Raw genomic sequence first — 15,993 nt, 5'->3', positions numbered from 1 at the left:
GGTGCTATCAGAGACCTATCAGGGGGTCTTGGATTATCAAATGTCTTTCTGCAGTTAAAAATCCCAAAGACTATATAATCCAGACTCTCTGTGTGATTTCCATCTTTATGTGGCTTATTTTTATATTACTTTTACTTCCTCTTTAATTACTTTATTTTTTAAACTATCTATTTCTTTATATAACTGTCTATCCTCCTATTCCTCTATCTTCCTAGCCTACGTACATTTTTACACACATTGTAAACGATTTCCAGTTTTATTTCATCTGAATTTGTTTTTGTTTTGTTTGTTTGTTTGTTTTGTTTCTCAGGACAGGGATTCTCTGTAGTTTTGGTGCCTGTCATGGATCTCGCTCTGTAGACCAGGCTGGCTCTGCCTCCTAAGTGCTGGGATTAAAGGCATGTGCCACCACTGCTGGGCCTGAATCTTTTTTATTGTGAATCTATAATCCTTCTCTGACCAGGAGAGATTTTAAACTGCTGAACTGCTTGGCTAGGACCAACAGGAAAGCCTTGACTGCTGACTCCGCCCACCTCAGCTTCCAAACATGGCAGAAGTATGCCTACTGCCAACTCCAGGAAGCAGTGTGTCTATGTCTCTAAGAAGCAACGTGTTGCCCAGAAACCTCTCTATCTCTTTTTTTCTGCACTAGCAAAAGCTAAATCCATCAGGCAGCATGCTGCATGGCTTGCAGAGGCCACTGTGTACAGTAGCAGGAATCTGCCTGCTGCACTCAAGACCATACACCGTGAACCCACCATACTGTAGCTCCAGTCTGCACGCCACAGCGTCTCTGTACCTTGGTGTCTCTATATCTCAACCTACATGAGGCATGAAGTAGAAAGCTGTTTTTGGCTCCATTATTGTGTGTTTAGAAGCCCTTAAAACTCTTTAGGCCTTATGGAAATTTGAGAGCTCCGCATTTATATGCCAAATGTAGTTGGAAGTTTTGCTGTGTTTTGCCTGTCCCATAGTCAAGACAAATCTCTCACCCACAGTCCCATAGCATTTTATAAAATAATCTCTCAGAAGCTTATATTAATTATAACTGCTCATCCATTAGCTCAGGCTTATTACTGACTAGGTCTTACACTTAACTCATAATTCTTGTTTATGTTTAGCCACATGGGTTGGTACCTTTTCTCAGCTCTGCCTTGTCATCTTGCTTCCTCTGTGTCTGGCTGCTGACTCCTGACTCTGTTCTTCCTCTTCCCAGCATTCTCCTTGTCTACTTATCCTGCCTATATTTCCTGCCTGGCTACTGGCCAATCAGCATTTTATTTATCAACCAATCAGAGCAACACACATTCACAGCATTCAGAACGACATTCCATAGCACACTAGTCGCCCCTCAAAATACCCTTCCACCAAGGTCTCACATGCCTCCCACTCTTAAATTAATAACCTCCTCCTCCTGTTTCTCTTCAGAAAATAGAGCGTCTCCCATGGATATCAGCCAGCTATTATATATAAAATTGCTGTGAGACTAGGCACCTCCTCTTCTATTAATGATAGATGAGGCAATCCAGTAGGAAGAATGGGTCCCAAAAGTAGGCAACAGAGTCAGGGACAGTCCCTGCTCTCACTGTTAGGAGTCCCATAGGACCAAGATACACAAGTGTAATATATATGCAGGGGGTCTCAGTCAGTCTCATGCAGGCTCCCTGGTTGTTAGCTCATTAATTTTTTAAGGGGTCCCATCTGGGCTGATGTGAAAGAACTTTCTTCCTAGGTTTTCTTTGTCAGGTTTTGTTAATAGTATTTTTCTGGTTTGATAAACTATGTTGGGCTATATTTCCTCTTTCTCTAGTTTTGTAATGTCTTTATTTCAAACACACAAACATTTGGAAAAAGTCACCAGCTTCCAGAAAGTGAATTTCCAAAGGGGAACTTTCCTAGTGACAGTGTGTTCAATGAGTGGGAAGTCACGAAGATTTTGTATTTATTGGGCAATCAAGGGATCTGTCCATTTTATGTACAGCTCCTAATGTTTGCATAAAATTGTTCATAGTGCTCTGCTGTTACTGGATTTTTAACGAATGTAGGGGGGGCTGGACAGGTGGCTCTGTGATTAATAGCATGCACTGCTCTTGCTGAGGACCTGAGTTCAGTTCCCAGCATCCACAGCATGTATCTCACAAACATCTATAACTCCAGCTCCAATGTCCACTCTGGCCTCCATAGGCCCCGGTATACACATGGCATAAAAACATACAAACACATATACATACACATAAATAAAACACAATAAACCCTTAAGAAAATAAAACGAATATATGGTTGTACATACCAGGAACCAAGGCAGAAGGAGAGCAAGGCCAGCCTTATTGGGTTTACAGGCCTACACCACCATACCCAGCTTTCATTTATGATTGTTAGTTTATATTTTAAATTGTTTTATTTATTTCTTGGGTGTGGGTAAGACACCAAGGTCATAGGTGGAGGTCAGAGAACAAGTTGTGGGAGTCAGTTTTCTCCTTCCCCTATTCCTGCTGATTGAATGTAGGATATCAGGCTTGGTGGCAAGTAACTATACTGGCCAAGCCATCTCACTGGCCCTATTTTATTTATTTATTTTTTGAGACATGGTTCCTCTATGTAGCTCTGGATACTTAGAACTCACTATTAGACAAGCTGACCTCAGACTCAGAGAGACCTGCCTGTCTCTACCTCCTAAGTGCTGAGATTGAAGGCATAAGCCATGGTGCCTGGCTTATTTATTTTAAAACAGCATCACATGTGTTCCAGGCTGTCCTCTTACTCCTGTGCTATGAAGGTGAAAATGACCTTGACTTCTTGATTCTTCTGTCCACACTTTCAAAGTGCTAGGATTTCAGGAGTGTACCTCCACCCTGGTCTTTGGTGGTTAATGTGTGAACCATGTCTCCCTCTGTAGCTCAGGCTGGTATGAAATTCAGTAGGTATGCCAAGATAACCACAAAACAAAGGCAATTCTCCTGCCTCAGCCTCCCAGGGGTTGGGATTATGTATCTGTGCAACCAAGCCTGTAAATTTTCTCATTTCACGGCTTTGATGAGTGATGTCATTAAATTAGTACTCAGTGTGAAACCATTCCCTTCTATTTAGTTTCTCTTTTCATGGGTTTATTGAGAAATCTGCTTTATTTCCAAAATGTATCATGTTAGTTAAAATGCATTTGGGTTCCCAAAAGTTCACAGAACCCCTTGGAGGTCTCTGTTAGGTCTCCTGGCAGGCAGAGGGTCATTGCTCCTTTTTACTGGGAACAGAGCCCAGTTGAGTGACTGCCAGAGCAGCATATACAGTGGACTCCTCTGGGGCTTCCCCTGCCTGGGAGGGAGGAGGTGCAGCTGTCCCCTCTCTGAGTGACCTGATGCACAGCTGGGCATAGGTCACATCCTGGGGCTCCTTGGATTCTGCAGCCTGGAGTGGGAGAGAGTGGGAGGAGGGTTTATGCTTGTCTTGGGGAATCTGAAGTCCTGTGAAGGACAGGACCCACCTGCCTGTCTATCTCTCTGTCATCTTCTGCTTGTCCATCTTTGGTGGCCAGGACTTCTCCTGACATGACAGAAGGAAGGACAGCTCCTGCTCTCCTGAACCTGGAGCCTTTCACCTGGGCATATGTCTCTCCCTGGAGGTCTCCCTCAGCTGGTCTCTGTAGCAGGGAAGTAGTGAGGGACAGACAGTGTCTCCCTGTTCCCCTGGGGAGCTCTGGCCAGTTTTCCACAACATGACCAGAGTGACCCATTTAGATGACAGCATCCCTGATGGGATCTTCCAGGGCTTCCTTCCTACAGTTCTGACCTCTTATCCTGACATTCTAACTGTCTTGGCTGTACCCACACAGTCCATCTTCCTGAAAACACATTTCTGGGGCTAGAGAGATGGCTCTGTGATTAAGAGCATTGACTGCTTCTGCAGTGGATCCAGGTTTGGTTCCCAGCACCCACAAGGCAACCTACATTCATATGTAACTCTCCTTCCAGGGTATCTGACACTCTCCTCTAGGCCCTGGGAGCACCATGCAGGCATGTGGTGCAGAGACATACATGCTTGTAAAACATCCACACACACAGTACAAAACCCCATGTTTCTGCCCAAGTCCCTTTGTTCTTGCCTATAGCTGCTAGTTCCATAAATGTTTCTGTGGGCTTTCCCCTCCAGGCTGCCCCCTCAGGAGACAATCAGATGCCAATGAACCAGAAAGGGGACAGGATCGATGAGACACATGATCCCGGGAAAACTAGGAGAGAGTGAGGCAGGGTGTACTTGCAGAAGAGAGGTAAGGGATTAGCTGTGGATGCTTCTGAGGGCCAAGAGAGGAGAACAAAAAAGGCATCCCCTCAACTAAACTGGGCCCTAAGTTCTTAGCACTGCAGATAGGGACAGAAACCTCACCCAACTGTCCAGCTTGGCACCATCGTCAGACTGTGTGTCCTTCACTGAAGCATCTGTCAGAAGAACAAACAGAATGTCTCCTGATCAGAGTCTAGGGATGACTCTGACCCCTGGTTTCCTACATTGCCCCAGATGTGGACAGAGAATCAGGGAGTGTTGTGATAGCCCTGTATCTATAGTGTGAAGTTCAGACCCAAATAGCAAAGACCCCAGAGCCTCTCCACCACCCCTGAAATGCTGAGTCCTCAGATATCTCCCTCCCCAGGACCCTCTTTATCTCACAAAGGATTTCTTCCTGAGGGGCAGCAGCTGGATTGGATCTGGAGAGACAAGAGGATGTCAGTTGTCAGTGAGGTGTGTCAGGAAGGTGGGGTTCTCTGTCTCTGGCCATGAGTTACCTATTCTGGGAGCCTCTGTCTCTGGTTACTGGCTCTGCAGCTCCTGTAGGAATTTGCAATTCTGTATCTTTCTGGGCTGCAAGAGAGAGAAGAGTCTCAGTCTCTCCCTCCCCCAGGCATGTACAGGGAAGGAAGGAAGGGACCTTTACATCATGGGTGAGGGAGCGAATGTCCCAGGCCATGGTGAAGCTCACAGAACACCTGACATTGCACAGGTTCTGAGATCATGATCTTTCTGCTCTGAGATCTGCAAGTGTTTCTAAACTACCCAGCCCGTTTGAGGGTTCCCTGGCGGGGGCCTGGTGTCCTGATCCCCTGCTTGGCTGTTCACAGGGGAACCTACCACCACCTGAGACCCAGGTCACCCACACCTTACTCACCATCCTTCCTGAATTTTCCATGATGCCTTCGTTGGAGAAGGAGGAAGATGAGGATGAAGAGGAACAGGAGGAAGGCCACAGAGACTCCGACCAGAGCCTTCAGGTACCCTTCCAGTCCTGAGACACAAGTGACGTCATGAGTGGGGAATGGTGCTGCTTAACTGAGTACCTACTGTGTGACAGACGCATGCTGGGTCTTTGCACTCATCTTCTCCCATCCCATCATGCAACAAGGAATTGTCTCTTTTTCTGTCCCCACAGTTCACCTGGCTCAGATCACCTGACTGGAAGTGGCAGAGCTGGGATTTGAACCCAGGGCCTCTTACTTCTATCTCATTTCTCTCCACCAGAGCTGAGCCTCATGTGCTGGAGCGGAGGAGCCTGAATGCCCTGCCCTGGCCCCACTGCCCCACTTTCCACACATCACCACCACTGTGGGACAGACCCTCTGCAGAATCAGGTTCTGGGGACTCCTCTGTCAGGAGAGGTCAGAGCCAAGGCCAGCCCTGAAAGAAATGTAGACATGTGGGCCAGGCTTCTCCCCTTTTTACTCAGAGAAACAGCAACCAATCTAGAAAGGGAAAGGCTGGTCCCAGTCAGCATCTCCAGAAGCAGCTGTGTGGAGCCCATAACTAGCTATTGCCCATCTGGGCTCAACTTTTCAACAGAGTCCTTATTAGCCCTCTGGGACCTGACTCCATGCAGGTGAGAGGTTTGTTCTCAGGGCTTCAGTGGCAGAATGGGGAGGCAAATGTCTGGAATCCCTGATCTCCATATCACCTACCTACCCCTTCCTCCAGACTGAGCCAGAACATCTATCTCTCTCTGGATGCCACCTTCTGTATCCCAACCTCAAGTTCTGGGTCTCTGTGGTCTCTGTTGGGAATCTCTGTTTTCCTCCCACACTCACAAGCTAAAGTGACAGAGAAATGAGGACTTTCGTGGCCTAAGAGCTGAGAGGGAGTCTCAGGATGGAGCATACTCCCTGCACTGAGGTGCCTGATGCTTACCATTTGTTGGCAAGGGCCTTGAGGGTGGTGGGCTACAGGCTCCAATGGGTCCTTGGAAACAGAACAAGAAGGGGGTGAGGGACTCTGCTCACTGTCATAATCTGCCATGTACACCTTTCCAAGATGCTCATGCTGTCTACTCCAAACCTAGATTGCAATAGAGGGTGGAGTGGACATTATTAGAACTCCTGCTTCTGGCATCCACTTCTCTGGCAGGGAAAGTGCCATCTGACTAACCTTCCTATTGTCCCCTTAATCCCACTCAAGTCAAGGGCTCTCCTAGAGTTTGGATTGTAAGTCACCCTGAGAGTTCAGTGTCACCACACCTGAGACCGTGAGCTCCACAGGGGCACTGGCTTGTGTCAGCAGGCAGGGAGATGAGTCTTGAGATCCATAGCACCTGTAGGTGCCTGAGAGGGCAGAGGTCACAGCACTCATGGAGTATTCTGCCTGGAACTCCTGAGCTTCAGAGTTTGATTTTAGTCGCTGGGGTTGTTGGTCTGCTCCCTCCTTGGACAGAATGAAAGTGTCCACTTTGTATGTTGACTGACACAGCAGGGTCACATTGTCTCCAGGGTGTACTGTGGAGTTAGGCTTCACTGAGAGGGAAGGACTGAAGGGAAGGTGTCCTAAAGAGAAGAGGAAGGATGAGAAGCTGCCTTCAATGTTCTGATCTGACACTTCACCTCTGTCTGCCCTAAGCACCTGATACTCTGTCTCTTTTCTCTGCCTGAGCCCCTCTCCTGTTCTCCTGACTCTGCATCTGTTTCTGAATAAGATCCCTGTTCCTCATCCCAGCCACCCCCTCCTTAACTCCCCCATGAGAACCCATGCACAGGTTAGGTACCTGAGGGAATCTATTTAGTTCCTCACCTGTGATCAGGATGTCCAGGGGGTCACTGGAGGCTGACCACTCAGAGGAGAGGTTGTGTGCACCATAGCATCTGTATTGGCCTCCAGTAGAGCTGCTCACAGGGCCCAGTGTGAAGTTGGCCAAGGAGAGGCCAGCCTGGGTCCACTGGACACCATGCTGTGTGAAGTCAGCTTCCCCTAACTTGTACAGAGCAAATCTGTCATAGTTGATGTCAGAGCAACACTGCAGGGTGAGGTTCTTTCCAGGGTCCAGGATCTGGCCTTGGTGAGTCAGCAAGGAGGGCTTCTTGGACAGGCCTAGAGGGAAGGTGACAGGCTAGTGATTGAGGAGCTAGTTTTTACCAAACACTTATCCCCTCTCATCCTGCCCTGCACAGGTCACTTATTCTCCCCAGGTGTGGGTTTCTGTCTCAGCTACCAGGCTCTTCCTCACCCACTCTCTGCCTACAACTACCCAGTGGGACAGGATTGGTCATTGGTGGAACTGGCTCACCTGAGATGTGTATTTCCAGGGGCTCACTGGGTACTGACCACAAATGTGGGGTTTGGTTGTAGTAACCATAACATCTGAATGTCCCTTTGTGGTCTGATGTTACATGATCTATAGAGAACAAGGCTTGCCACTGCATAATACTGTGTATAAACTGTGAGTTCAGAGAGCTGAGGAACTTCTGATCTTCCTTGGTGAGAACGAATTTATTATATCCCTCCTTTGAGACACACTGTAGGGTCATGTTCCCTCCTAAGGTCACCACAGGGCTGGGCAGGAATTTCAGGCTGGATTTATTAATGTAGCTTCCTAGAAGAGAAGGAGGCAGACAGTTCCATGGACTCACACAGCCACAGTGTTCTTCAGATCTAGGCTGTAGGAGAGAAATTCTCCTGAGAGCAGAGCCTGGGGCTGAGACCTTGACTGTCCCCTCACCTGTCACCACCAGTTCCAGGGTGTCACTGCGCTCTGACCAGCCAGCTGAGCTGTAACAGTAACAGCGATATTGTCCCCCATGTTGCTGTGTCACAGAAGGGATGGAGAACTTGGCCTTGTTCTCAGGCTTCTCTGGGGACTGTGTGTCCAAGGGTTTCTGGCTTCCCTCTTTATGCAGAAAACATATTTCTGCATCCAGGGTCCCCTGACACCAGATGGTCATGGGTTTTCCTGAGGTGACCACAGAGCCTGGCTCAGCTTTGATGGTGGGTTTGTGGAGGGTCCCTGCAATAAGTAGGAGAGAGGAGGTGGGTGTGTCTGACAGTGGCATGGAGAGAATCTCACTTGTGGATGGCACTTTTATTTTCTTTAAATTTATTCTTCTTTCATACAATATATCCCGACAGCAGCCTTCTTACCTCCCCTCTTGCCCAGATCAACTGCTTTTTTGTTTCATTAGAAGAGAAGAAGCTTCCCAGTGATATTAACCAAACATGGCATAACAACATGCAATAAAAGTAGGCACATGCCCTCATATTAAGGCTGCACAAGTCAATCCAATAGGAAGAAAAGTATCCCACATGCAGGCAAAGAGTCAGAGATTTCCCCATCCCATTGCTATGAGTCTAATAAAAACCATAGCTAGCCAGGCTGTGGTGGCACATGCCTTGAATGCCAGCACTCGGGAGACAGATGCAGGGAGATCTCTGTGCATTCAAGGCCATTCTGGTTTACAGAGTGAGTTCTAGGACAGCCAGAGCTACACAGTGAAGCTCTAAAAACACAACAAAATAGAACCCAGGGTAAACCACCACAGCATGTGTGCAGAGGGTCTGGGGCAGACCCATGCAGGCTCCATGGCTGCTGCTTCAACTCTGTCAGCCCTCATGATCCCTGCTTAGTACATTCTGTGGGCCGTGTTCTCCTGGTGTCCTTAACCATTGTGGTTCCTACAACACTTCCTCCCTCTCTTCTGTGGATCTCCCCAAGCTCTTGTGGATGGTACATGAGCTGATCCAGAGTAAGAGAAGACCCCATAAAAACTCATCTCTGTCCTGGACCTCCTGTGCTTTGCTGTTACTGTCTGCCTTGGATTCTGTCTCTTGTGTCCCTCTCTCTCTCTCTCTCTCTACCATGCTCTGTGTCAATGGGCTCAGGAGCCCTGACTGCTCAAACATATCACACACCACACACCACTCACCAAGGCCGCTCTGAGCATCTGTATCATTTCAGCATCATTCTAGGCAAAGGCTGAGGTTCCTCACCTGAGAACAGGAGCTCCAGAGGGTCACTAGGTTCTGACCACACCTGTGGGCTACCCCAGTAATTGCTATAGCATTGGAATGTCCACCTTTGACTGGAGGTCACAGGGCCCACAGAGTACAGGGCCTCGTAGTGCTGAGTAGAGTAGTTATACTCTGAATCCAGCATTTGGGAGATACTCCGTGTTCCTTTCCCAGTCAGAATGAACCTGTGGTATCGTTGCTTTGATACACACTGGAGGGTTACATGTCCTCCCTCAGTCACCACAGGGCTGGGCTGGGCTGACAGGCTGGGTTTACTGTATGCTCCTAGGAGAGAAGGAGAAATTGGTTAAATGTATCAGACCTCATTATCCTGTTTGGCTCTAGGTGGGGTTAGCCCTGTGAACAGACCCACTTCTTGACAGTCAATCCTGAGGCTGGGGAGCCTGTGTGTCCTCTCACCTGTCACCACCAGCTCCAGGGAGTCACTGAACTCTGACCATCCATCTTGAGTCTGATAGCAACATTGATATCGCCCTGCATGTTTGTCGTCTATTTTTGAGATTGAGAATTCAGCCTTGTTCTTAGAATTCTGTGGAATCTCTTTACTCCATCGATACTGGTTTCCCTCTTTATAGAGTATGTACTGTTTGGCTCCTCTGGCCCCCTCACACAAGAAGGTTACTGTAGTCTGCTTGTGGACCACAGAGTCTGGCTGCACTGTGAGGATAGGCTTAGGGAGGGCCCCTGCAAGAAAATGAGCAGCTATGACCCAGGACAGCCAGCCTCAGATTGCAGACCCAACCCCAACCCTCCCGCCATCCCCAGGGTCAGCACACATGTGTTGTTCTCCATCCTCACTGCCCAGGCATGGCTGCAGAAGTGATGAGAACTGAAGGTCAGGACATCTGCAGATACTCACTCACCTGCCAGCACTGGGGTTCCCAGGCCCAGAGTCAGCCCTGGAAGAGAGTTCCCAGTGAGAGGTTTGTCCCTGAAGCTTGACCAGGTCCTGCCCTCAGCAGAACCTCCTGAGACCCTGAAGTTTCCTGATGGGATAGTGCTGGGCTGTGGGGCAGCATCAACCCTAGACCAAAGTATCCCCTCCCCATCACCACATCTCACCCAGACAGAGCAGGGCTGTGAAGGTGAAGGTCATGGCATCTCCTCCTGGAGGCTGCAACTGTGATTATGGGCAGAGCTCCAGAGACTGCCTGGAGGGTTAGGAGACTTAGGGTATGACCTCTGGAGGCCGGACACTCCCCCTGACATGGCTGTACTGGAGCAGCCCCACAGGAAGGGGAACTGTCCTCCTCAGGCGCCAGGCTCTGACTTCCCCAAGGCTGTGGCTATGTTAGATAATAGACTCAGCAATCAATTCTTTGATGGATGACATTTCCATAACCCCATAACTTTCTGTCTCATTTTGTCCTAATCTTTGTCAGGGTCAGGTGGTATCAGACATGTATGACTATTACACATAAGAAATATAAATTTAGCCAGGTGGTGGTGGCACAAGCCTTTAATCCCATAACTCGGGAGGCAGAGCCAGGTGGATCTCTCTGAGTTTGAGCCCAGCCTGGTCCAGCAAGATGTAGGACAGGCACCAAAACTACACAACAAATCCTATCTCGGAAAAAGAAAAAGAAATATAAATTTGCGTTTGAGTTTGCTTTATTCATTTTCAGTTTTTTATTTGAAATACTTACACATATTCAACATATTTGAAGGTTTGTGTGAAGATTCTCATTGTGTACATCTTTATGGAATAAAATGTGTAATCCTCTTCCTCTCAGTCTCAAGTGCTGGGTTATAAATGTGCACCTCTATTTCTGGTTGTTTGTTCTTTTTTGACCTGTGTACTTTCCATTACAACTGTAAATTACACTTATTTTTGATTTACACTTATTTCTTTAGATCACACTTACTTTTTCTTTGTGTGTGTACATTCACATGTGCCACAGCACACACAGGAAGGTCAGAGGACAAGTACAGAAGGCGGTTTTCTCATTACACAGTACGGATCAGAGTCAGGGCTGAAGGTTGGCAGCAGCACTTACACACTGGTCTGTGTCACTAGGTCCAATCTTAGCATCATCACTTCTTTGTCCTTCTGCTTCAGTTAAAAAAAATCACCAGATCTCAGGCGTCCTAAGCCAAACAAGTACCCATTTTATTTGACTTTCTTGGGGCACAGGCTGTCGATGTGGCCACCCTTCTTCTTGAGGCATTTGACCGCACAAGGGTGCAGGTGTGGGTAGCACTTGGGCAGCTGTGCATGGCCTTGTCACAGTAGTACTTCTGCAGAAACAGGCAAAGGGACGGCTCTATGATGCCACCACAAAGGGGCAGCACCGGGTGCAGAGTTGGACTCTTTCTGGACTTTGCCATTGGCTAGGGTGCAGCCATGCTCTATCTGCTGGCAGCAAATGCCAGCAGCTGCTGGTCAGGTGGGATGCCTCCCTTGTCTGGGATCTTGGCCTTGCCATTCTCCATGGAGTGACTGGGCTCAGCCTTGATGGTGGTGATCTTCCCCTTCAGGTCTTTGCCAATGATCTGCCTGTTGGTTTTTGTTTGGTCACCTATTTGAAGAGAAAGAGAGCTCACTGAAAATACTTTATTTCCTTTTACTTTTGGTGCTAGACATTGATGGCAGGACCTCCAGTGTTCTCCTACTCCTGAGCCATGTTCCACCCCTGAGCCATATCTACTTTATCCTGCAATTTTCATTTTCAAATCTTAAAATTTTTCATCTGCTATCTTTTCCTTATGCCTATGGGTTTAATTATTTTTGTTGTTGATACAAGGCAGGCTCTCTCTGTGGAATCCTGGCTGTCCTAGAGCAAGTTATGTAGACCAGGATTAGTGGGAAATCATAGAAATCTGCCTGCCTCTGCTTCCCAAGTGTTTAGATTAAAGATGTGGACCACCAAACCTGGCCATAAGTTTAATTTTTTGATATATTTTAAAATTATTTATTGTGAAAACATTACAGTACACTTTCCTTCATTTCTATATTGCATTAATAATCCATTTTTGGGTTTTAATTTTCTAATTGTCTGAAAATATCATATCAATGTGTATTGTGTTTTGATGGAATCCACCCTCCCACCCCTCCTCTTCTCCCTCATCCTCCCTTGCTGGTTCCTTCCTCACTGACCTGATTTTCTCTTTGATTCCTTCTGTGACCCGCTAGTTGTTGAAAATCCACTGCCTTTCCTTACACACCTAACTTTCTGTTCTCTTCCTCCCATGCAGCTCAATTTGTGCTTCCCATATTCTTGGGCATATTACCAGGGTCCACACCATTAAAGAAAACTGACTCTCCTTCTCCCAGTAGATATCAGATGCCAATAGCTCTTCATCTGTGGGTGAGGCTTTGTGTCCATCTCCCATCCTCATACTAGATTTGTTCTGCATTGAGCTTACATTGGGCTTGTAGACTTGTAAATATCATCACAACCAAGGTGAGCTCAGATTTTCAGCCCTGTTGCAGCGTCCAGAAAACAGTTTATTTTTCAACCTCCTCTTCAGTAATGATCCCATGCTAGGAATGTGTCATATTTGGAAAATGATCTAACTTAGCATCACTTCAAGGTATGGGTCCAGGATACACATATGTCCTGTAAGTCACATGGAGAATGAGATTGAGATCACTGAGTAATTTCCCCTTTTGTTGCTGAGCCCAAAGGACATCCTTAATTTCCTCTTTGTATCATTGTCAATATGAATAATTGCCATCTTGTAAGTCTGCCTATGTATGTCCTTTACGAAATCAGAAAAAGATTCAGTTGGTAGAGTACTTGTATGACATTCTTAGATCCCCAGTACTGTGTAAATATGATATTGTGGCTCATGTCTTTTGACTTCATCATTCAGGAGGTAGAGCTAAGAGTACTTGGAGTTTAAGGAAACTCTTATTATGCAATGAGTTTGGGGTCAGCCTGGACTATATCAGGCCCTATAACATAAAAGGGAAAGAAAAGTCCCCCACATTTTGTGGTGAGCATAATTAAAACACATTTTATGGGTGTAATTATCTTCAAAGAATTAATGACAATATATTTACTATAAAGATCCCACACTGGGGATATGTCCCAAGTATTTCATTACATCCATTTCTAAGGGATATTCCTGTCCTAGCACCTGCATCTTTTGCACCCCTGTGAGTTGTCATGTCCAGCATGTCACATGGATAGAATGTCACTTTCCTATTGATTTCATGGCAGCTGTCTTTCCTGACCTAAGAAGAAGTGATGGGGCATGCCATTTGAACCAGTCACGGTTTCACTGAGTGTTCTGAGCTCATTGACACAAACCTTCCCTCAGGCATCTTTGTCAGTGAGAAGACATGCTGCCCTCTTCTGGTTGAGTAGCAGGAGTTCCTGCAGAGCCTTGCAGCTGGCCTGTATTCTGGAGTGTTAGCACTGGGCTTTGCTCTGCCATTTGTGATTGTTATCTTTTGTGTTGGTTAACCTCTGTTTGAAGTATGTAAATCTTATCTGAGTTCTTCCTGAAAGGTTCAAACCTACACATGACTTGGTTGTAGTAGGTATCAGAAAACTGAGATATCCTGGGCCTGAGAATTGCTTTGGCATTTGTCTTCTTTGGGAAGTTTCAGATAAGAGGTTTTGGTATGGGAAAACTGACTTGCTACAGTGTAAATTGTATAACAATAAAAAAAGGTTAGTGTGAAACAAAAGTGAGGCAGTTCACCAGAAGCTGGTTCCCCTACTCTGGAAAAATCCAAAATTCATCCTGGTGTGACCTTGTTTCTTCCACGGACCTGCAAGAAACTGAACATCCACACTTGATAGAGTGAGATGAGCTCCAGGTGGTGAACTTGCCTCAGATGACTGACAGCCACACATGGCATCTCATCCGTCCTCTCTGACACAGATGGTCAGATGCAGAGTTCCAGCAGAGGCATCTTATTTGCTGGTGGATATGAACTCCCCAGGATGTAGGGTCATGATTCTTCTCCAACCTTGATCCATGGCCTCCATCCATAGCACTCCACATGGACCACAATTACTGACCAATGGCCAGACAGACTCTGCTGAGTTAGTTCTTTAAACCTGTGTGTCCATCAGAGTGTGCCCAGCGAGGACGCCTCTGTTGCTTTTCACAAACTCCTCATGGTGGAATGCAGGAGGTCTCTGTCTTGAGTTCACCTCGGTACTGGGCAGATACTAATTGGCTGGAACTTGAATGTAGGCTGTGTTTGTGTGACTCCGAATGCAACCATACCACCATACCATGTCTTGTGTCTTGTTGTTTGTGTCAGTGATTGATTTTCCTTACTTTTCCAAGAAGGTTAAGGTCTTGATTATTGACTTTTAGTTAATTTCTTTTTCTTCTTCAATTTGAGGAAACACACTTCCCATTATTTACATCATGTGAATGAAGCATATACATCCACACCCTGATACACACACACACACACACACACACACACACACACACGAGTGGAAATTTTACATTTTAAAACCAACCTTGAATTCTGGAGTTAGCTCATTTGGATCATGTCAATCATTCCATTCACATGCCTTGGTGTGTTTTATGCTAATAATTATTTAAGCATTTTTAGTCCATCCCTAGACAGGAAGAAAATTTCCACCCATGATGGAAAGAGCAGGCTCCTGTCTTCTCTTAAGGACACCATCAGGCCTGGCTGCACCGACAGGCTGAATAGAGAACTGTGTGAGAGAGAAGTGTGTTCAAATAGCTTTCTACATTTTCTCAGCTAAAATCTCACCATGCCAGCCTCTGAGGACTTGTGTTTCTGTGTCTCTTATCACTTGGCCACTCCCATCACTCTGCTCTCCAAGTTTCTCCCTCCAGGAATTGTGAACATTTATTACGTTTATCACCATCTGGAATCCTTCAGTGGCTCCTTATGTGTCAAGTGTAGACTTCTGACAATACCTGCTGGACTCATCTTCTAGGATAGAATGTTCAGCAGCTCCATTGGGGGCAGAGAGAGAACTGTGCCCCCTTCCCTAGCTGCTCACCGAACCCAAGGGGAAGTCACACCGCGAGAACCCAGTCTAAGCTTTTGTCCAGAGGATGCTGGGATATCAGTTTCTCCATCTTTGGACCTCAAAGAGACACTGGACAGTAAGTCTCTCAAATAGCCTAGAACAGATCATTTTTGGGCACTATTGATGAATGCCTGGGTACCCTTCTTTGGAGGATGGGCAATGGGTTCATTTTCACCCTATAGCAGCCCCCCTCCCATCCTCTGATGCAGGTTTCCCCTTATCTCACACTCTGACAAAGAAGAACTCTGTTTCATTCAGTAACACTCCGTCTGTGGCTCTCTTCAGTCCACAACTATTTAAAAGACCTTCAGTGTCGGTCACAGCTGAGTAGCTTGGGCAGTTTGTGGGGCTTTGTCAGCTAAGTGGAGTTCCTATCATGTTTTGGACCTAAGACAATTCTGTGTCTGATTATGAAGAGATGTAACCGGGTCCATTAGGGATAAGAAACAGGGACTCTACCTGAACAGCAAGTGTTTTCCTTTTTGAGAGACGCTGAGGATGAAGCCCCACACTCACATTTGGGTTGTCCCTGAATTCTCCCCAAGCTGGAGGTCAGACTGCTGAGATCAATGGGAAGTCCGATTGTTTAGGAAGCAGGTGTCCTCTGCAGTCACAGTCGTTTAGAAAGAAGTGTCTTATTCTGTGGGCACCCATCCACATGGCTCTCCTTAGCTCACTTGGGCCTCCACACTCAGTGAATTTTGAGAGGGGCAGCAGTATGTTCCTGTTCACTATAGAGATT

The 15,993-nt window shown here is 46.7% G+C and overlaps 1 protein-coding gene and 1 pseudogene across 1 annotated transcript; both read right to left on the bottom strand.

The window, feature by feature from the left end:
- Window positions 1–3,072: 3,072 nt before the first annotated feature.
- LOC128124955 (leukocyte immunoglobulin-like receptor subfamily B member 3) lies at window positions 3,073–10,438 on the bottom strand. Its single transcript, XM_052761870.1, has 15 exons — window positions 10,333–10,438; window positions 10,134–10,169; window positions 9,670–9,954; window positions 9,229–9,534; window positions 7,964–8,248; window positions 7,532–7,837; window positions 7,039–7,335; window positions 6,492–6,794; window positions 6,166–6,216; window positions 5,156–5,272; window positions 4,776–4,851; window positions 4,660–4,697; window positions 4,378–4,430; window positions 3,479–3,634; window positions 3,073–3,402 (listed from the first exon to the last, which is right to left on the bottom strand). The coding sequence occupies exons 1-15, from the start codon at window positions 10,364–10,366 to the stop codon at window positions 3,223–3,225; spliced, it is 2,523 nt and encodes an 840-aa protein (XP_052617830.1). The 5' UTR covers window positions 10,367–10,438; the 3' UTR covers window positions 3,073–3,222.
- A 942-nt stretch (window positions 10,439–11,380) lies between these two features.
- Window positions 11,381–12,603, bottom strand: LOC128124207 (ubiquitin-60S ribosomal protein L40-like; annotated as a pseudogene).
- Window positions 12,604–15,993: the final 3,390 nt, after the last annotated feature.

Source organism: Peromyscus californicus, unplaced genomic scaffold, assembly GCF_007827085.1.
Source record: "Peromyscus californicus insignis strain IS unplaced genomic scaffold, ASM782708v3 Scaffold_4__1_contigs__length_199733344, whole genome shotgun sequence".
NCBI lineage: Eukaryota > Metazoa > Chordata > Mammalia > Rodentia > Cricetidae > Peromyscus > Peromyscus californicus.
Note: the sequence above shows the minus strand (reverse complement) of the source record. Positions and strands in the feature narration are given on the sequence as shown.